The sequence below is a fragment of the Lactuca virosa genome, chromosome 3 (genome assembly GCF_052849685.1).
Source record: "Lactuca virosa cultivar CGN04683 chromosome 3, Lactuca_virosa_CGN04683_v6, whole genome shotgun sequence".
NCBI lineage: Eukaryota > Viridiplantae > Streptophyta > Magnoliopsida > Asterales > Asteraceae > Lactuca > Lactuca virosa.
In genome coordinates, this window is record NC_136428.1 from 378,642,546 (window position 1) to 378,664,536 (window position 21,991).

At 34.5% G+C, this 21,991-nt stretch overlaps 2 protein-coding genes across 6 annotated transcripts; both read right to left on the bottom strand.

Annotated features, from left to right (window-relative positions):
• Positions 1-3,192: 3,192 nt before the first annotated feature.
• LOC145164963 (uncharacterized) lies at positions 3,193-4,594 on the bottom strand. Its single transcript, XM_079083606.1, has 6 exons — positions 4,506-4,594; positions 4,301-4,445; positions 3,920-4,211; positions 3,739-3,835; positions 3,536-3,641; positions 3,193-3,423 (listed from the first exon to the last, which is right to left on the bottom strand). Exons 1-6 carry the CDS (start codon positions 4,592-4,594, stop codon positions 3,421-3,423), a joined length of 732 nt encoding a protein of 243 aa, XP_078939732.1. The 3' UTR covers positions 3,193-3,420.
• A 1,167-nt stretch (positions 4,595-5,761) lies between these two features.
• LOC145167672 (uncharacterized) lies at positions 5,762-9,036 on the bottom strand. 5 transcript variants are annotated; one of them, XR_013741327.1, is made up of 4 exons: positions 8,607-9,029; positions 7,931-8,052; positions 7,728-7,824; positions 5,762-6,120 (listed from the first exon to the last, which is right to left on the bottom strand). XR_013741327.1 is itself a non-coding variant. In XM_079086910.1 (4 exons), exons 1-4 carry the CDS (start codon positions 8,688-8,690, stop codon positions 6,095-6,097), a joined length of 357 nt encoding a protein of 118 aa, XP_078943036.1. In that variant the 5' UTR covers positions 8,691-9,036; the 3' UTR covers positions 5,762-6,094. The 5 variants fall into 5 exon arrangements, 4 of the variants coding, with proteins under 4 accessions (XP_078943036.1, XP_078943034.1, XP_078943033.1 ...); XM_079086910.1 differs by having other exon boundaries at positions 5,762-6,105; positions 7,931-8,095; positions 8,607-9,036; XM_079086908.1 differs by having other exon boundaries at positions 7,931-8,092; positions 8,607-9,032.
• Between the last annotated feature and the right edge of the window lie 12,955 nt (positions 9,037-21,991).

A 21,991-nucleotide genomic window follows, 5' to 3' on the forward strand; every position in this document is an offset into this window, starting at 1 on the left:
CGCACTCAGACTGCTAGCTACAGTCAGACATACATGCCTACGAGTGACAGTTGTTATCAATAGTTTTCAACGCATTCATAGCGTTGGGTCAGGACATCTAGTCAGTATGGTTATAATAACTCATTAAGAATATATAAACAATACGTTAGTGTATAATCAACTAAACACAAGTACATCTTCAAAGTACTAGTTTACTAAATGCAAACATCTGTAGTACATTACAGTTTACAATTACAGCTGGTGGAACCAGGCACACTCACACTTACAGGTTTTACAAAAGGGAATATAAATACAGAATACTAGTTTAGAAATAGAACGGTTTTATGTGATTAAAACTACTTTTCATATACATCAGAAAATATAGGATTTTCTGGAACAATTTACAAATTCATAGAACAGAAAACATACTTTCAAACATAAATACTTATGCACTCACTCAACTTTTTGTTGATATTCTCTTTTCAAATTACTTGTATTCTCAGGGAAACAGTAGACAGGTACTCCCCAAACTTTTGAGAAGATGGAGCTATTTTGAGTCATGTCTTCTTCTTTTGTATAACTATTTTGGTGTCAATATACAGTGATTGTACACATGTAAATAGTTTTACTTTTTAAATACAATGGTTGTTTGTACTTTGATTACTATGATGCATTTGTTGTGATAGTACAAATGAATTCATCCACCCCCGGACGTTTCCGCCGCTTGGTTTGGGGGTGTGACAGATTGGTATCAAAGCATTGTTTATAGTGAACTCAGTATATCATTCCATAAAAGATATACAAACTATAAATACATTGGGGCTAAGAGCTCTGACTACAAGTATACTTTTAAAATTTTAAGTATTTTTACAAGAAGTATACTAACACTCATACATACAAGTACAGTATCACAGTCATAACAACATAAAAGTATTTGGATGTTGGACATTGCAGACAAACCTAGGCAGTTATGTAATCATATCTAGGGTTAATATAGCATGATCAACTATATTGGTTTGAGATATGACCAACATGTGTTTGGGAGAGATAGTAGTGTTGTGACATGTCTAAAACTTACCAACTATACATATGCAGAAGTACTTTAGAACAAAACATAAAGATTAAAATACTATAAGAGTATTTTAGGCACTATATACTAATAACAAATATGTGAAAACTAAATAACCATTGTGGGTAGAACTATAAATATTAAGAGTAAATTATAGTTATATATATATATATATATATATATATATATATATATATATATATATATATATATATATAACTATAATATACTCTTAATATTTATAGTTCTACCCACAATGGTTATTTAGTTTTCACATATTTGTTATTAGTATATATACTAGTGGTGTACCCGTGCAAAGCGGCGGCGACGAATAATTTCTGGGCGGTAATTAACTCATTTCGTTGAATAGTTTCCTTGCGGCAATTTGATCAAATCATAAAAACAGTTAAGTATTAAACAAGCTACAAAATATTGATAATTCTTTCATTTCAACAATTAAACGTTGATAAATAAATTTATGTGTTACTTCGTTATAAATATCAATCTGCAATCATGCATGTTTGTTCTTTTTAATCATCAATAGATGAAAGTCGATGCATAAATATAATGACATGTTTGGCAATAAACATCAAATTAGTATACATGATACATATTGTAACAATTGTAAAATAATGAGTTCTTAATTGTACCTTATCAATCACACAAGACTTCTTTGTACACTACGTTTGATGTGTAGATTGCATCATGATCGAACGTTTTTTCTGGCTTTACTAATACCTTTGTATTAACACGTGATATTCCTCTGGATAAGGCCACATAAAGTTGGCCATGTGAGAATACCGATTCTGGTAGGTAAACTCCCACGTTCGGAATTGTTTGTCCTTGAGCTTTATTGATCGTCATCGAGAAACTAAGGCGACGTGGAAATTGTTTTCTCTTCAATTTGAACGGGAGCATCTCATCATCAGACGGACATAGAGGAATTCTTGGTAAAAACACTCTTTTTCCAGCATGTTGACCAACAGCTATTTCTGCATCAATGACATTTTGCTGGAAAGCTCTACATATCAATCTGGTCCCATTACATAATCCATTTGATGGATCGATATTTCGTAATAGTATTATTGGGCAACCAATTTTTAACCGAAGATAATGAGGGGGAAGACCACTAACATTCAGCGAGTTCAAGAACTCCGTCGGATATAAATTATTACTATCTTCTTCCGCTTCATCATAACTGTAGTAAACTTTTTGCTCTCCTGAAAGGCGTATACTCTTCTTTTTGTCATCATATTTCGTTCCTTTCTTCGTTGATAATATTCTTTATTATAAGTACTGGTCCTCTGAGCTGCACTTAAAACACTCACAGAAGAATCTTCGTTGATATTTGTTTCGTTCGTCTCCATTGTAGTGCAACTTGTGAGTGTTGTAGGTTGACTACATCCTTCACCGTTAGCTATCCTTCTCATTTTGTTTTTCTCTTTTTTTCGTGCGTAATAGTTTCTATTGTATCTTTTTCGATTTTCTACAAATATTTTATTTTGATAAATAGTCAAATATAATAAATGCAAATATATACTGATATAAACGAAATACCTTTTCTATATCTATTGTGTTTTGGAAACCATCACAGTTTTCGTTTCCCTTATCAACAGTCCTTATTGCACACTACAATGGAAATGTTAAGAATAAACACTTATTATATCATAAAGAATGTAACATTTTGTAATGTAGACCATGTGATTTAGTAGTCATGTATGTGTGTGTTTCACACGAATAAATACTCTAAAAAAATACAAGAAACAATTGTACGATACCTAAACCCTAAACAATTGTACGATACCAAAAGCTTAAAGCCTTGTGTGATGTGTTGCAATGAACATTAACAATTTTAAAAGTACAAACTTTTCATATATCGGATCTAAACATTAACAATTGTACACATGCTCATTAATTCAACAAGAGATTCTCACATTAAACTAATTTTTTGTTGGAAAAATAATCAAATTTGATTTAAACATTAATTTATTTTTTGTTTTTTAGATACCAACACAACCCTTAATAAATAACCAAATATACTAAAAACTTGTAATTCAAAAACACAATAGGAGAAACTAATATATAGTTAAAAGAAATATCCATAAATATCCAAAAATTATTATATATCAAGTCATAAAGCAACATAAGAAAAATAAACCGTACATGAAAAAATTCACCACAATATGTCTAACATTAATGTAGATCAACTCTAAAAGAGACGCACTCGTAAAAGTTGTCAAAACTTCAAAAAAAAACACCACTAAATGTCTCACACGGAATCAAAAATTCTTTAGGCATATTGATGATGTTAAATGCTTCCGGCATCCTCGGCTGGAACTCTACGTCGGTTAATTCGGTTGATATCAAAATGTTCACTGAAAATAATATAAAAGCTATTAAAACAGATTGATTTAGTTATTTTAATATCACTACAAGTATATAATTTTCTAAAAAAAACAAACTTGTATCTAAATGAACCAATTTTACCCGAGAAACAAATATTATGTACTTTCTCTTTATTGCATAGCAAGTCCTCACAATCTGATGGCGAGTTCGTGCGGTTATATATAGTTTCAACTTTATTATACTCCCCCTATTTATAATCAAATATTTCCAAAGTCATCTAAATTTGTTTTAGTGTAATAATAATAATAATAATAATAATAATAATAATAATAATAATAACTTACGGGCCGTCTTGGAGATATAAAGTGAACGAAGTTAACGACATTAAACCAAAGTAACGGGAATAGTTTCGCTTGCCTTTGATGATTTTTCCAACAATATCTAAAAACAACGATTATTAAAAGGATAAGTTATTATTTTAAAAAATTTAGGATGCTAAAAATATATAGAAGTTATTAAATTTACCGATCATCATTTTTCTCTCTGTCCGATCCTCTATTAAACTTTTAATCGAGGGAACCAATGGAAAAACCGGAAACCATGATATGATAGAATCGGCCAAACGATTAAACCGTGTGTTATTGCTGATCCTAATCATCAAATCACCACGTAATAAACTGTATTCTTGATACCTCGGATACTCAGCATATGTTGGTTCGATTTGGAAATGTTTTAAAGAGAACACACCACCCAATAGATTCCCTCCATAAATAAAACGCATCATTTGTTGTGGAACAACTGCTACCAATTTCTCTCTCTAATAGAAAATGTAATATTTTTATAAACAAAATATTTATGATAAATTATGAAAATGAATATAAGATATAAATAGTTTTTTAAACATACATTTTGATCAATGAGGACAATGAAGAGTTTGTTTGCTTTTACGTCTCTCCAAATGAAATTCACACAAACGGGTATCAAAATATACCACAAATGGAAGTTCAGTAGCAATGAAAATGCATCAACATAAATGTAACTGTTCATGATTCTACAAAACAAAAGTCAGATGTGATTGATTAAAATTGTCAAAATTGAATTTAAATCTTACTTTTTGTTGAAATGGTTAAAATTGTTTAACAATACAAAGACTCTTCTACAAACTGACCAAACGATTACAATTGACAATTGAGATTCCATTTTAGCTGACGATCGTGGATAGGATTTGACGATTTGTTACAAATGGATAAGTATTAATTCTAAAAATAATTTATTTCCATCTCAAATTACCATCTAACCCTTTAGCTGAAAATATTGAACCTAATCTAATCTAAGGTCATGAAACTTTGGGTTATATACTTAAACTTGAACCATCGATTTTAAACGATGAAACATCAATACTAAATTTGGTGTTTAATAAAGTCTTTTGTCACCAAATTTAATGTGACATTATTAATAACACCATTTCTACGTAAAAAAAATTATGTTGATGTAGAAATGATTTACATCATTATTTATATAAAAAATTATATCGATTTGAGATGCCCAATGTATAATAACATAGGTATTGTAAATTTGAAATATCCAAGCAATAAGAGTTTTTATTACATGAGTTATTCTTTAAATGTTATAGAAAACCCATTAATTAGACTATATAATGGATGTAGTAATCAGAAGTCAACTTGATGAAAAAGTTTATCAAAACAGCATTTATTTGACCATTTTCATGAAAAAGTTTATCAAAACAGCACTTATTTGACCAGTTTCATGACAAAGTTTAGGGAAAGGAATATTCAAAAGTAGAAAAATCCTAAGTTGTCTATATCCCCAATGCCTCAAAAATTACTAAACGGACATAATTTCTGGATTTTTATGGTTTTTTTCATATTTCCAATCCATGTGACCACACTTTGCAGCATTTGTATCAACAAATATAGTAATCAAAAATAAAAAAAATCTTATCTAATAAAATACACAATCAATTTAAAAAAATCGGAGTTTAAATTTCAAGCTCACAAAAGACAGGAAAAGATAATATTTTGAAACCGGATTTATTTTTTTCACATCCTATATTTTTGTTGAACCAAGGGCAAATCGGTAAATTCACAAACTTTGGAAAAAAGGGTATATTCTCTTTAAGTATATACTAAAATTAATTGGCAAAAATAAAAATGCACATACAAAAAAAATGATGAAGTCTCTACTATTACAATCATAAAAACACGAAGACACATTCACTCAAACTCAAAAAAACTGTTTTTTTTGTGTATGTTAAGATATTGGTTTGATGGTCACAACATATTGCTAAACATTAATTTCTTAGTTTTTCTCATGTAAAGAAAACCATGTTCTCTTTCAAGAAGAAAAAACAGAAAAGTTTGTTAAAGTCCCTGCCATTTAAGACCGCAAACACAGTCACTCAAATAGACATACACACAAGGTCAAAACATATACATATACAACCATACATATATACAATGTAACAAACACGTACATACACACCAGATCTACATATTATATAAGTGTATTACATGACACAGATGAAGTTTATCACTTCAAATAGAAGTAAGAAATAAAATATTATAGACATACTTGAAGTTATAACAGATAGAAAGAAGTAAAGAAAACCTGAATTTGTGTGTCACCGAATGCAATGCAATGATGCAGTCTTCCCGATTCCAAATGAATGATTCAATCATCTCAAACCTTAACTGCCGAATTGTGCTCTGAGAGTTAGAAATGAAGAACATATATTAAATTTATAGTTGGAATAAACTATTATAGAATAGAAAATGATGTATTTTTGGATATTGATAATCATTCCAAAATAATCAAATTAAATTCTTACCATGAATACTATCGTTGACAAATATACTTGAAAATTTAAAAATGAATATAATAACTATCAAAATCCATACCAAAAATATTTAAAATCATACAAAACTTAACAAATATACTGAAAAATTTAAAAATTAATATAATAACAGTTGCAAATCCTTACCAAAAGTATTTCAAATCATATGAAACTTAATCATATTATTATCATATTTAAATAGATTGAAAAAAGAATTTTTAATCTTGTAAACTAACATAACGTGTGATGGGTGTAAGCTTAGTATTTTTTATATTATATATAAATACAATATATGGTTTTAACTTTTAATAGTAATACAATGTATTTTTAATTTTCCATCTGTTTGCCAGAAGTTTGTCAAAAGAAGGTCCCTTGGCCTTCCGGCAGCTTCCTATGAACTTTACATATGCTTGTTTTTATATTATATATAAATACAATATATGGTTTTATATTTTAATAGTAATATTATTCTATATGTAATTTAATTATAGCTATAGAGTCTATTATTTACAAAACAAAAAACATAATCTTTACTATTAGCTCATTAAAACCCAGATAAGATAATAATAAAAATAATTCTTTGAAGTTACTTTTAGAAAAGAAACTTATAATCAAGAATATATTAAAGAATATTAATATTAATACGTATATATCAACTACCATGTAAATTATAAATAATGACATTGCATTTCAATCATTGATTTATATAATGTTCAAGCTATAATTAGGTTTAAATTAGTTTATAAAATTACTCTATCATCTTCTAAAAGAATACATATTTTAATTAGCACATCATCATTGTGACAATCATGAGTTTATGAAAAGCATCACACTAACAAAAATCCCAAAATTCCATGTATCACAAAACAGAGATATACTTTTGATTAAATGACCATTATAATGTTTATTTCAACTAAAAGCAATACAATGGTAAAAAAGAGTTCCTGTTTTATAAGTAGAAGATTTTTGCAAATGTTTTATTCAAGTAAGCTTCTCGTTACATGTATAGTAAAACGATTTAGACCAATATTAAAACAATTAAAATGCAAACAAAATTCGCATATATTTTTATGTTTAATCACGACATAATAAACAATGGTTATTATGAAACTTATAAATAAATTCTAAATAGAAGTTCTATGAAAAAGGAAGCCTATTGTAGTAATTAAGATAACTTACATTTTTAAAGGTATATAAATAATAAAAATAAAGTGGCAACTCATAGTCGGAAAGCTTGGGTCATCTAGGCATCTTAAATAAGTAAATTTATCAGTGAAAACTTGTTACCAGTTTAGTTGTGAATATAAATCTTTAAAAAGCTCAAAATGAGATGAGACCATGGGTATAACCGGAAGGTATATGTCAAAAAAAATATTTTAAAAAAAAATTAAGTTCGAATACAAAAAGAGGGATTTATATACCAAGTAGGCTCAATGGATAAGTAATTGAGAAGTTCATTTGCATTGTTAAAAAAATCACCTGTGATGGGTGTCCACAAAGTTTTGGGCCATGCCAATGATGGTGCCCACAAGACTTGCTTCACTATGATGATATGCAGAGTGTCCACAAGACCAACCTGTATAAAAAAGACATAAATTATGATTACTAAATGAATGTACAATTGCATTATATAGAAAGTAATAAAAGTTCATTGATATTTAAAAGCTGCGAAAGATCCAAACCTGAAATGAATGTTTCTTTTCATCACCACCAAAGATCAGGTCTTTGACAATTTGGTTCTTAATCTTCCATCTGTTTGCTGGAAGTTTGTCAAAAGAAGGTCCATTTGCCTTCCAGCAGCTTCCTATGATGGCAGTGACTTGTTTTTCTAAGTGGCTCATCTTCTTCTTACTTGTAAAATATGTGTGTATTATGGTTTGAAATGAATGTTTGTTTGTAAATTGTAAAATGTTATTATATTAATAGCTTAGTCGTTAATTCGATAAAAAGAAAAATATTTTGTGTTTTTTTTCTTTGTTTTGCTCTTTATTAGTTATTATACAACTTTAAAGCATTTCAAAATTTGGTATATAGCACCCATACAGGAATAGCTACAGGGCACATTAAACATGATATATAACTTATATTTATGAATCATAAAGACAAAGTACTTTGCACATTTGAACCATTTTGAGTTCTTATTGTGTTATATCGACATTTCAATCACATTATTTGTTTTTTCACTACAAAAGAAGAACTTTATATGATCACAATTTGCAAACAGCCACTGTTTTTTGGTTACTCTTCAAGTTATGTCGAAAACAGTTAAAATATTGTAACAAATCTGTTCGCTTAACTTAGTGGTGAGAAAAAGAATCAATTTTTTTGAATTGATTGAAGATAGAATGATACTTATACCTTATGGTTTGAAGAGAGGAGAGATGAGATATAGTCGACGGATGTGGGGGCAGCAGCGACTGCAGCATCTGTGAGGGTGGTCATCGACAATTAGCCCCTGGCTAGTGGCGGATGTGGGGGCAGCAACGATTGCAGCGTATGTAAGGGTGGTCGTCGACGGTTAGCCCCTGGTTAGTGGCGGATGTGGGGGCAGCGGCGATTACAGGTTCTTTGAGGATGGGTGGTGGAGTGGTGGCGATTACAAGTCTTTTGAGGATGGGTGGCGGAGTGGTGGCGGAGTTAGGTTATTTTCCGGTGCGAAGGAAGAGAGATGGTGGAGATGGGGTCCGAAGCGATTTTGATGTGGGAGAGATGAGGATGAGGAAAGTGACGGCGATTATCTATTATTTTTTAGGGTTTAAGGGTATTAGTGAGAGAAAATTAGAGTATGGAGGAAAATTCAAGAATGGTATATAATCAATTGAATTAATGAAACATATACGTACTTTTTTTTTATTTACGTTTCTTTAGTTAATTAAACGGATGGTTATATGTATAGGAAGAAATAAGCTTAATATGATTGTATATGATGTATTAGAGTTTGTACCTTTTAAATTTCAAGAAACCTCTAATATGCTTTATATAATAGTAAAGATATATATAATTTAAGTTATATAGACTTAGAATATGTGATCTAGCTTCATTTCCTGTTCCTTGTTTGGTTGTGGATTTAGAGCCGGATCATTTAATCAAAGGTCGATTATACCCAAGTTATATATAATTAGTTTACACTTTGTAGTTATAGTAATACCTAAAATAAGTCATACATAATACATTACTTGTTAACTGTAAGTATACCTCATAGAAACTTGTATTCATAAACTATTGTTACAAATTATATTCTATATCTCTTATCCCTATTCTCGCTTAGATATCAATGGTTGGATTTCATCTACCCGAAGACTCGTACTTTCCCAATCAAGCACAAGATGCAGAGCCAGAAGAGAATCATGAAATTCCTTTGGACGATGATTTTGTAGAAAATTTTTCAGAGGATTCTGACTCTGAGCTACAAGTCAATGATATACCCCAGGTGGCTCCAATTCCAAATCCTAACCCTCGTCCGGCTTTTCAAGGCCCAACGCCTTCATGGGCTGAGAAGTTGAGTAGGTGGATCCGGGAGCAAGGTCAACCTTTACCCTACAACGAAGAACGAAGCTTCTACAACCTATGTGAGGGAGGCTCTGCAGACAGAGTTCTTCCTATCTTGGTTCGCCGAGTGGCTCGAAATGTTGAGCTAGGAATGACAGCCATTCAAAAAACTGTGGAGCTTCATGCGGACACGAACACCAATACAGATCGTATTCTCAATCTTAAATTTGCTCATGGAAGAGCTATGAGAGACAATGAGACTTTGCAGCAAGACCTAGCTGCAACTCGATCTGAAGTCATGAAGGGTCCATGTTATGGTTTGGGCTAGGCTTTGGATGTATAGGTCATTTAGTCTTGAAATAGAAGTGTTTTGGTATGTTTACGGCTAAGAGTATGTTTATGGCCGTAAACAGGTTTACGGCCGTAAACCTGTTTACGGCCAAGTCTAGTTTACGGTCATGTCTTCTCCCCTATATATAGGATCAGTATGTGTCTGTTAGTAGTTGTTGATGATCCATAGAGTTTACGGCCAGTATCAGAGTTGTACCAGACGTTTTCTAAATACAAACGTGTGCAAGCTTTGATTCATTCTTCTTCTACTCAATTCTCGTCTTATTTGATTGTTAGATTGCTTTATCACTGGTTAAGATCCTGTTTCTAGGACCTTACAATTGGTATCAGAGCTGTACCAGACGTTTTCTGAATACAAACGTGTGCAAGCTTTGATTCATTCTTCTTCTACTCAATCCTCATCTTATTTGATTGTTAGATTTCTTGATCACTGGTTAAGATCCTGTTTCTAGGACCTTACAAGTCATAGAGCTCCGAGCACGCCTAACAGTGTATGAGATACACCTGCTTAATGTGGAGCGTCAACTGGCCGAATTAAGGGTACATCCGAGTGGTGCACGTCGGCAGTAGGAGATGCTCTATTCATCCTTTCTTTTGGTTTAAGAAGTAGACTTCTCTCTACTTGTTCACTACTTACTCTTTTGGTTATAGTTAAGTCTGCGGATATGTTCTAACGTTATTTTTCATATTTTTCAATACGACCGCGAAAATTTCATTTTCAATAGATCGGTTTAATGTCGATGATTTTCCAGTAATTTGGTGTATTGTAGACCTGTTTAGGGTCAAGTTTTCCAGAATCTATGTATTCGATATGCCAATATAATCGACATGCATTTTCTTACTCTTTGAAAAATAACCACTCAATTTCATATTATCCTGTTGGAAGTTGTACTTGTAGTAGACTTCTACTTCCAATTCTTTACAAGATTCATATTGAACTAAGTGTTTTAGTTCAGAGATATCATGTTTATGATTCACTCTTGATATTTTACCATCTTTTCATCTTTTGACTTTTAGTAAAAGATGCCTCCTCGCATAAACCCAAGACATGTCAATGTTAATGAAGCGCCAACACCACCCCCACCACCACCTCCTCAATTTGATGTTGCCACGTTTCAGGCGGCGGTCACAGCAGCCGTTGCAGCTGCTATGGCTCATATAAACACCCCTGGTACAAGTGGATCAGGAGTTGGTGTGTAGCCCTCTAACCACGGCGAGAGTCACGGGCACTCACGAGAGTCTACCTATAAGGATTTCTCGAACGCCAAACCCAGGACCTTTAACGGGACTGTAGGAGTAATGGCGTTGAGAAAATGGATTGACAAGACAGAGGCAATTTTTGAAATTTGCTCATGTCCGGAGGGTAGCAAGGTTAAATTCTTTGTATGTACCTTCGCAAAGAGTACTGTGCTTTCTTAGCTCACGTGGTAGACAAAAAGCAAGAAGTGAAATACATCACGAGCATTCCTGAGGTCTGCAACATTTCCGACATTTTTCCCAACGACCTTCCAGGAGTGCCTCCCGAACGACAAGTCGAATTCAGAATTGACTTAATCCCTGGGGCTACCCATATAGCCAAATCCCCCTATCGTCTTGCACCTTCTGAAATGCAGGAATTATCCAGCCAGCTGAACAAACTCCTTAGTAAAGGTTTCATAATACCAAGCTTCTCACCCTGGGGAGCACCGGTTTTGTTCGTGAAGAAGAAGGATGGATCATTCTTTATGTGCATAGACTACTGCGAGCTGAATAAACTTACCATCAAGAATCGATATCCTTTGCCTCGTATTGACGATCTGTTCGATCAACTGCAAGGTGCGAGCTACTTCTCAAAAATAGACTTAAGATCCGGGTATCACCAGTTATGGGTTTTGGAGGAGGACATTCCCAAAACAGCATTCAGAACTCGTTATGGTCATTACGAGTTTGTAGTGATGCCATTCGGATTGACGAATGCACCTGTTGTGTTCATGGATTTGATGAACTGAGTGTGTCGTTCATTCTTGGACAAATTCGTCATAGTCTTCATTGATGACATCCTTATCTACTCAAGAAGTGAAGAGGAACATGGCCAACATCTTCGTTAAGTATTGCAAACTCTCAGAACAGAGAAACTCTATGCGAAGTTCTCAAAGTGCGAGTTTTGGATCAGGAAGGTTGTTTTCTTGGGTCACGTGGTCAATTCAGAAGGAATAAACGTGGGCCCTTCCAAAATAAAGGCAATTGAGAACTGGTCACCACCCAAAACACCTACAGAAATCCGACAATTCTTAGGTCTTGCTGGCTACTATCGCAGATTCATCCAGAATTTCTCCCGAATTGGTAAACCTCTTACCACCTTGACACAAAACGGTGTAACTTTTAATTGGGGAGAGAAAAAAAAACAACGTTTCAAATACTGAAGCGAGCTCTGTGCAGCGCACCGATCCTGTCTCTTCCCGAGGGGACAGAGGATTTCGTAGTGTACTGTGATGCTTCTAATCAAGGGCTTAGATGTGTTCTTATGCAGAGAGGAAAGGTTATATCCTACTCTTCAAGACAGCTTAAGACGCATGAATTCAATTATACAACACATAATCTTGAACTACGAGCAGTAGTATTTTCTCTGAAGATCTGGAGACATTATTTATATGGCACGAAATGCACAATATTCACGGACCATAAAAGTCTCCAGCATATCTTCGATCAAGCAAGAGCTGAACAGGAGACAACGACGGTGGGTGGAGCTACTGAACGACTACGAATGTGAGATTCTTTATCACCCTTGTAATGCTAACGTAGTAGCTGACGCCCTTAGCAGAAAAGAATACTCGGGACGCCAAGTAAAGTCTTTGACCATGACAATCCATTCACATCTGTCCACACAGATCAAAGAAGCTCAACTCGAGGCCTTGAAACCCGAAAACGTGACAGATGAAACCCTGAGAGGAATGGATAAGAACATCGAAGTCAAGGATGATGGAGTCTATTGTTTCATGAACCGGATCTGGACACCAAAGTTCGGTGGTTACATAGATGTGGTTATGAATGAAGCACACAAAACCCGATACTCCATTCATCCAGGTTCACACAAGATGTATCTGGACCTCAAGAAACGATACTGGTGGCCTAACATGAAGGCCGAAATAGCTACCTTTATGGGAAAGTGCCTTAGTTGTGCCAAAGTCAAGGTAGAGTACCAGAAACCTTCAGGTTTATTGCAACAACCTGAAATCCCTGAATGGAAGTGGGAGCGGATTACGATGGATTTCATAAGTAAGTTACCCAAGACATTGGGTGGTTATGATACTATTTGGGTAATCGTCGATAGATTAACTAAATCCGCACACTTCTTACCAATAAAAAAAACCGACAAGATGGAGAAGCTAACAAGAACTTACCTCAAGGAGATCGTTAGACTGCATGGTGTGCCAATATCTATTATTTCTGACCGAGATAGTAGATTCACTTCTCGTTTCTGGCAGTCTTTACAAAAATCTTTGGGAACTAGGCTGGACATGAGTACAGCCTACCATCCACAAACCGACGGACAAAGTGAGAGGACGATTTAAACTTTAGAAGACATGTTGCGAGCTTGCGTGATAGACTTTGGAAAGGTATGGGATACTCATTTACCCTTTGTCGAATTCTCATACAACAACAGTTATCACACTAGTATAAAGGCTGCTCCATTCGAAGCCCTCTATGGCCGCAAGTGCAAATCACCTCTGTGATGGGCTGAAGTGGGTGACACGCAACTAGCTAGAGGTCAAGTTCCTGACAGAACTCTCACTGGTCCGGAAATCATTCATGAAACTATAGAGAAAATCGTACAAATTCAGGAGCGACTTAAAGCTTCCAGAGATCGACAGAAAAGCTACGCTGAAAAAAGGAGAAAACCTTTGGAATTCCAGGTTGGTGACCGCGTCTTGTTGAAGGTCTCACCCTGGAAGGGCATGATACACTTTGGAAAGCGTGGCAAGCTGAATCTAAGATACATAGGACCATTCGAGATTCTTGCTAGAATCGGTCCAGTAGCTTACAAACTCCGACTACCTCAAGAACTACGTAATATACATCCTATCTTCCACGTCTCTAACTTGAAAAAGTGCTTATCCAACGAGACTCTTGTTATCCCACTCGACGAGATCGAGATAGACGAGAGCCTCAACTTCGTGGAAGAACCCGTAGAGATCTTAGATAGGGAAGTAAAGAGAACCAAACAAAGCCGTATCCCAATAGTGAAGGTTCGCTGGAATGCAAAAAGAAGACCGGAATTCACTTGGGAGTGGGAGGATCAAATGCAACAGAAGTATCTCCATCTTTTTCCCTAGTCTTTCTATATCTCTTTAATCAAAATTTTGGGACGAAATTCTCTCTAACGGGGGGATAATGTAACATCCCGTTATTTCCTATATGTAAAGCCAAACTTGGGTCAACTAAAGTCTTCCTTATTGTTTTATGTTTTTATTAAGGTTAAAATAATAACCTTTTTTTATTAAAAATCCTTAAAATAATTGTGGTTGAAATAGGAAGGAAATGCTTAAAAACCATAAAATTTCGCATCTTATTCATTTGCTTCTGACCGCAAACACTTCGGGTCGCAAAGCGTTTACGGACGTACACTCTTCGGATCATACGCCCCTCACAGCCGCACACACCTCGGATCTTATCACATTGGGACTCGTTCTCGGTCGTAAACACTAGCCGACCTCGGTCCGTAAACGAGGTTCACGGCCGTTAACCCCTCGGACCGTGAACCCTCGCATATATATTCATTTCAGCCGACTTTTCTTCATTTCTTACACTTCCAAACACAATTTTAAGCCTTTTTCTCTCAAGTATCATCCACAAAGAACATCATATCTCCTCAAAAACACACCAAGATCATCCTTGTTCATCTTATTCAAGTGTTGAACACTAGTTCTTTACAAGATCTATCAGGTATAAATTCTTGATCTTGTTATCACTTCAAGAACACCCTTCCATCTTCATTTACTAGGCTAAAATCCATTGATTTCACTAGTTTTCATGAAGAACATGTGAAGAACACAAAGAACAAGCACCTCAAAACCTTTGAATCTTCTTAGAATCTGGTCTAGGATCATCAAGTGTTCTTCATTAGTCAAGAACATCTGGCCGTTAACTCCTGGCTGTGAACTTCTGGTCGTGAACTCATATCAGTTTCCAATTTAGCTTCTAACACTCCAATTTCTAAGTTATAATTATAAATTAACCCAATTTCCAATCATTCCTATGATTGTAATAGCTAATTAGATACATATATGCTATACAGATTATAATAGCTAATTAGATGCATATATGCTATACAAATTGTTTTATAGGACCGGTTTTGCTACGAGATTATACTTGTGAGACTAAACATCCTATATCAATTCATCATTTGAATCACCCACTACAGGTGAGTTCATACCCCCGTATTTTCATAGTTTTTTTTATTGTTTTAAGGGGGGGGGGGGGGGAATACAAGTCTAACACAAAGAATTTTTTTTTACAAACAAATAGTTTCAAAATATCATATCTAAATGGATTTCAGTAATCATCAAATCAAATGGTTTCAAAGATTGTGTTAAAACGACATCAATTCACCAAAAGTATTTCAACATATTAAATTTCTTTTAAATTATTTCATAAACTTATATTTTTTCCCAGAAATCATATATATATATATATATATATATATATATATATATATATATATATATATATATATATATATATATATATAATATTTATATAAATAAGGTTTAAATGGCTTAGGACTGATAACCCACTTTGGTTCAATTGCCTTGTTTGGATGTGGGATTATAAGTATCGGTTATTTGTCCAAATTTCACTTAAGTTTTACTTATATATATTTGTATATGTATATAAATATAAAAGTTATTCATTCAGTTCAAATACCCTTTGTAACATGTTGAGCAAGGGCTTGCATTCATGAACAGTTAGTATCAATTCAGAAAGTACATATAAATTATAATAGGTATAATTTATGATTCATATAACATTAATTCAGGATTCAAGTATACTAAATTACACTGTTTTACAAGAACAAGGGTTTGATTCAAAACTAATCAAGAGTATACATCTTTCATATACAAATTCAGGTGCAAACTATCAAGCATTCATTTCAGAATGATTGGGTTTTCATAACTATTATACATGTAACGTCTATATGCTTTTTGTGAGTCATTTGATTCAGGTTGTTTAATTCATTTAAAAAATATAATTAAAGTCCTGACATTATAACCAGAATCTCCAACCGGGGATCGAAACAATGTGTGTATAGATCTATATTGGGATTGACAACCCCGCACTCAGACTGCTAGCTACAGTCAGACATACATACCTACGAGTGACAGTTGTTATCAATAGTTTTCAACGCATTCATAGCGTTGGGTCAGGACATCTAGTCAGTATGGTTATAATAACTCATTAAGAATATATAAACAATACGTTAGTGTATAATCAACTAAACACAAGTACATCTTCAAAGTACTAGTTTACTAAATACAAACATCTGTAGTACATTACAGTTTACAATTACAGCTGGTGGAACCAGGCACACTCACACTTACAGGTTTACAAAAGGGAATATAAATACAGAATACTAGTTTAGAAATAGAACGGTTTTATGTGATTAAAACTACTTTTCATATACATCAGAAAATATAGGATTTTCTAGAACAGTTTACACATTCATAGAACAGAAAACACACTTTCAAACATAAATACTTATGCACTCACTCAACTTTATGTTGATACTCTCTTTTCAAATTACTTGTATTCTCAGGGAAACAGTAGACAGGTACTCCCCGAGCTTTTGAGAAGATGGAGCTATTTTGAGTCATATCTTCTTCTTTTGTATAGCTATTTTGGTGTCAATATACAGTGATTATACACATGTAAATACTTTTACTTTTTAAATACAATGGTTGTTTGTACTTTGATTACTATGATGCATGTGTTGTGATACTACAAATGAAGTCATCCACCCCGGACGTTTTCGCCGTTTGGTTTGGGGGTGTGACATCTCCCCCTCGAAAGTATGCTCCCCCTCGGCATGAGTAGTCGAATTCAAGTGCTCCCCTCCACTTGATCAGTTTGTAGAACTGGCAGACTTTCGTTATTAACTGGAGAATTTTTTGTCGAGTTTAGATCTGCATCATACTGAATAATAGTCGAATCATTAGTATGCATTGATGCTTCAGGAACTCGATTGTCATTAGCATGAAGTCCAGCATCAACAGCCCCGTCAGGAAAACCGAATATTAAATCATAATCAAAATCTAAAAAATTCAAACTTTGAGATTCATCAGTTGATTCCTTGATAATTGGCTTTTGTTCAAAGGATTTGTCAACTCTTTTAACATAATAATCATCGAAAGTAAGATTAAACGTTTCTTCAATTTTTCTTGTTCGTTATTCAACACCCTGAATGCAACCGAATTATATGAATAGCCCAAGAATATTCCTTCTTCAGCCTTAGACTAAATTTTCAAAATATTATCCTTGAGCTTCATAATGAAACACCTGCACCCAAAAACATGAAAAAAATTCACATTAGGTTTACGGTTATTTATGATTTCATAAGGAGTGATGTTGAAACGACGATGAATAAACGATCTGTTTTGAGTAAAACATGCAGTGAAAACTGCTTCAGCCCAAAAATATTGAGAGAGATTCACATATGTTAACATTGTTCTTGCAGCTTCGCAAAGTGAACGATTTCTCCTTTCGACAACACCATTATGTTGAGGCGTGTATGGCGAAGAAAAATTATGTGAAATTCCTTTGTCTGTTAAAAACGAATCAAGAACAATGTTCTTAAATTCATAGTGATTGTCACTCTTGATCTTTCGAACCTTTTTCTTTAAGCTTGTTTCAATATGTTTGATAAAGTCAATCATTGCTTGAGCAGTTTCAGATTTTAACCTGAGAAAATATATCCAAGTAAACCGTGAGAAATCATCTACAATAACCAAAATGTATCGTTTCTTATTGATTGTTTCAACAATTGATGGTCCACAGAGCTCAATATGAAGAAGTTCCAGTGGTTCAACGATCTTCGAATCAATGACAACTGGATGACCTTGTCTATGTTGCTTTCCCTGCTCACAAGCTGCACATAAAGTATCATCATCAAACTTTATGAAAGGTAAACCATGTACAAGATCATTTACCACCAATTTATTAAGATTTCGAAAGTTCAAGTGTGAAAGTGTTCGATGCCAAAGCCAGCTGATATCTGATGAAACTTTCATGAGTAGACATACTGAAGGAACACCAACAATGGGTTTTATGTCGAGAGTAAATATATCGCCTTTTCCTTTGGATTTGAGCAGAACTTCCTTTGTGTCAATGTTCGAAATTATACTTCCTTCTTCATTAAACACGACTTGTTTTCCAGTGTCCACAACTAGTTGCGAAACACTTATCAAGTTGTGTTCAAGACCTTCGACATAAGCTACCCTATTCATAGTGAACTTCCCATTTGTTACTTTGCCATAACCTTTGACTTGACACTTGTGATTGTTGCCAAATTTCACTACTCCATCATTCTCCAAATTTCGATAATCACATAAGTTTTCTTTCTTTCCAGTCATGTGACGAGAGCAACCACTATCAATGTACCATTTGTCATCATATTGCTCGTCACTCAACACCTTCAATAAATGAAATAATTTAGGTCCCCAAGGCTGTTTGAGTCCTTGGTTATTAGTTTGAAAAACATTGTGAAATAAAGATCCTAAAACCCAATTACGAACTTTAGATTTGAGACTATCAATAACATCAACTTCGTTAGTTACAGGCACAGGAAAGTAAGTATTCTCTGTTTTAGAATGTTCACTGACTTTTGCCTTTAACGTCTCAGTTCGTTTCTCAGTAACCTTTTCTTTCGGAATGGTTCTCCATTGTTTGAAAGAAGAATTTGATTCTTTAGATGAAGAACTTCCATTCGATGATTCATTCAAATGTTGTTAATATGCAACCTTGATTTGTTGTTCAGAAAACTTTCCTAACTGAAATGATTTCCCTTTTCCTTCAAGCCAATGGTTAATGTTCTTCACATCAGATTTGCCTTTTACGTACGAAACTTTAGTAACATGTTTCGTAGGAGGATTTGGAAAATGTGGTTGAGTTGGTTTGAAAGGCACATGACTTTTTTCATGGATTTTATCGAACTTTTGATTTGAAAATACTGGTTTCGTCTGAGAGGAAAACCTATTTTGAACATTCGTTGGTTTATTCAAAAAATCGATTTTTTCGAGAGAAATGATTTGGTGAAAACTTTGTTTGTTGATTTGAATTGAAATTCCTTGATGATTGATGATTTGTAAATTGTTTTCCATTTGATGTTTGGAAATTTGATTTTGTGTATGTTTTTTACTCTTGTGATTTAGACTTTGAAAAATCATTTAGTGGTTTGTTTGAAGACAAATCTTTTTGCTTTACAGCGGTATTTTTCTTATTTTAATCTTTCTTTTGAAAAGAATTCTGAACCATTTTAGACTTTTTCTGTTCAGAAGTTTTGTTTTGCATAACATTTAATTTCTTTCGTGACTCAATGTTTTTCCAAAAAACTTTCTTTCTTGCTTGTCTTTTTGAAATACCACTTTCTTTTGAAATCTTTTCAATTTGTTCCTTAAACTTGAAGGGTCTAGTTTATGGTTTGGGCTAGGCTATCTGATGTATAGGTCTTAATGGGTTTTTAGTCATGTAATAGAGTTGTTTGGATGTGTTTACGGTCAATAGTCTGTTTACGGCCGTAAACAAGTTTACGGCCGTAAACCTGTTTACGGCCAGCCTTTCCCTTTATATAGGGCCGTAAACCTGTTTACGTAAACAGGTTTACGGCCGTAAACAGACTATTGGCCGTAAACACATCCAAACAACTCTATTACATGACAAAAGACCCATTAAGACCTATACATCAGATAGCCTAGCCCAAACCATAAACTAGACCCGTCAATCTTCCCCTTGGTTTGAGGCTAGCTTTGACTTAGTCCTTTCAACGATAAGCACATCGGACCCCCCATCGCGCCACTCCACATCTCTTTTGTGATGATGTCTACAACCATTGACGTGTATTCTTTAGCAGCACTATCGAAGATCTCTTCAGCCACTTTGATATGATGTTGTGCCAAATGATGAACATCCCACTTTCCGAATTGAAGTAGGTCTCTTTTGTCGAACAGGTGAAAACAGCCATCTTGAAACTTAATGATAGCAGTTGCAGTGGTTTCATCATACACCCAGTAAAGCATATTCGCAAGAGATCCATCACAGAAGTTCTGTGACACAAGAATCTGCCTAACTTGGTTGGTCGGTGGCCACATCACAGTCTGGAAAGGCTTATTTGTCTTGGGATCCAGTATGTCAGGGAATCTTTTAATGATGGACCCAACAATCTTCATGTTAGGAAATCCCTTCTTTACTTGGTTCTCCAAATAAAGCTTGAAATGAGTTGCACGTGGATCACCTGATGGATTTGCAAATGGAGCATTGGATAGTTGTAAAAGATCAACCCTTGTCCACGAACTGAAATCATGGAAGTCTTTGCAATACTCCATGTTTGACCTTTTGCATCTCACTATCCACATGTTTAACCTGTCATGAAAGCCCCATGAGACAATTCCTGATCTATCACCGTACTTGTGTCCAAATCTTTTCTTTTCAAGATCAGTGACGGTGACTTTGGGTTGATCTCCAGGAGCGTTCTGATCCGAGCTCTTCTTGAACAATAGTTGCTTTTTCTTGGCAGATGCTGCTAATTTGGCGCGTTTTAGTGCAGCAACGTTGAGTGCTTGAACTGGTTCCTTTTCAAAACGATCAACGATCCGAGTTCTTCTTTCAACGGATGGGTCAACAGGGGGATCTTGAGATGACTGGCCGGCATTGAATTCTTGAACGGATGATTTGAACTTTTCGCCAAGTTCCTCTGCCAGTTTCTTCTTTAATTCAAAGTAGCAAGCAGTCATGGTTCCCAGATGTGTTTGCAGATCAGAGATTTGCTTTGATTTCAGAGTCTTATCTGCTTCAATATCTGCAACACGAATGTTAAGCTGAGCTTTTTCGGCTTCAAGATCAGCTACACGAATATCAAGCTCAATGTTTTTCTGGTTTAGCACTCCGATCTCCTTTCTAAGTTCGTGCATGGTGGAATCATCCTCTCCTAAGTGGTTTTCCTTTATAGAAATTCCTTTAGCACAGGAGGAAGGCATTGAGCTTTGTTGTTGGGCCAGATGCATAACAAGCCTCTCAGAGGCAACATCATGAAAAGGCCTAGGAGGAGATTATTCTGGGGGAGCTGATGAACCACCAATTTCAAAAAAATTGATTGGTCCTTTGTGGGATGGTACAGATGAATCCACAGCAAAAGTAGTTGTTGGAGTAGTTGTTGGTTCAGTCTGATGGCCTTGAGATTGTTCTGGAATGAATACTCCCTGCCTCGGATCACGTCTTCTCCTCTTCAACGGAGACTGGGAGGTCAGATTCGTCAACGGTTCACTCACAGATGGCTCAGTAGTAGGAATAACATCCTCAAGGGGAGGAATCCCTGAAGTTGTCTCCATAGGTGTTGTAGTGTTGGCCATTTGGTTGGAAGTAGGAGGCGTTGTTTCAAGAACATCTTCGGTATCCCTTATCTCCGTTGCTGGATGAGCAACATCACAGATACTGTCAAAAAACGAATCAAGGTCTTCATTGGACAAGAAGTTATCATTGCCTCCAAAATTCAAAGAATGTCATCCTTGTCAAAACCTGAAAGATCAAAATCATTAAACGAATCAGCATCATCTCCTTCATTTTCAGTTGCATCCTCCATCGTTCCGTCATTGTAGTCATTCTCAACATGTACAGATTGCAAGTTATGCTCTTCAGCCACTATAGCAACAGGTGTA

What these genes read in the sequence shown, in the direction of transcription:
- LOC145164963 (XM_079083606.1), bottom strand. Translation starts at nt 4,594, where the DNA reads ATGGAATCTCAATTGTCAATTGTAATCGTTTGGTCAGTTTGTAGAAGA. An exon ending in TTTAACCATTTCAACAAAAA is followed by an intron (nt 4,446 to 4,505) that starts GTAAGATTTAAA and finishes TTTGTTTTGTAG; the next exon opens with AATCATGAACAGTTACATTT. An exon ending in TTGTCCTCATTGATCAAAAT is followed by an intron (nt 4,212 to 4,300) that starts GTATGTTTAAAA and finishes ATTTTCTATTAG; the next exon opens with AGAGAGAAATTGGTAGCAGT.
- LOC145167672 (XM_079086907.1), bottom strand. Translation starts at nt 8,690, where the DNA reads ATGACCACCCTCACAGATGCTGCAGTCGCTGCTGCCCCCACATCCGTC. An exon ending in AAAAGAAACATTCATTTCAG is followed by an intron (nt 7,825 to 7,930) that starts GTTTGGATCTTT and finishes TTTTTTATACAG; the next exon opens with GTTGGTCTTGTGGACACTCT. An exon ending in TTTGTGGACACCCATCACAG is followed by an intron (nt 6,121 to 7,727) that starts GTGATTTTTTTA and finishes TCTAACTCTCAG; the next exon opens with AGCACAATTCGGCAGTTAAG.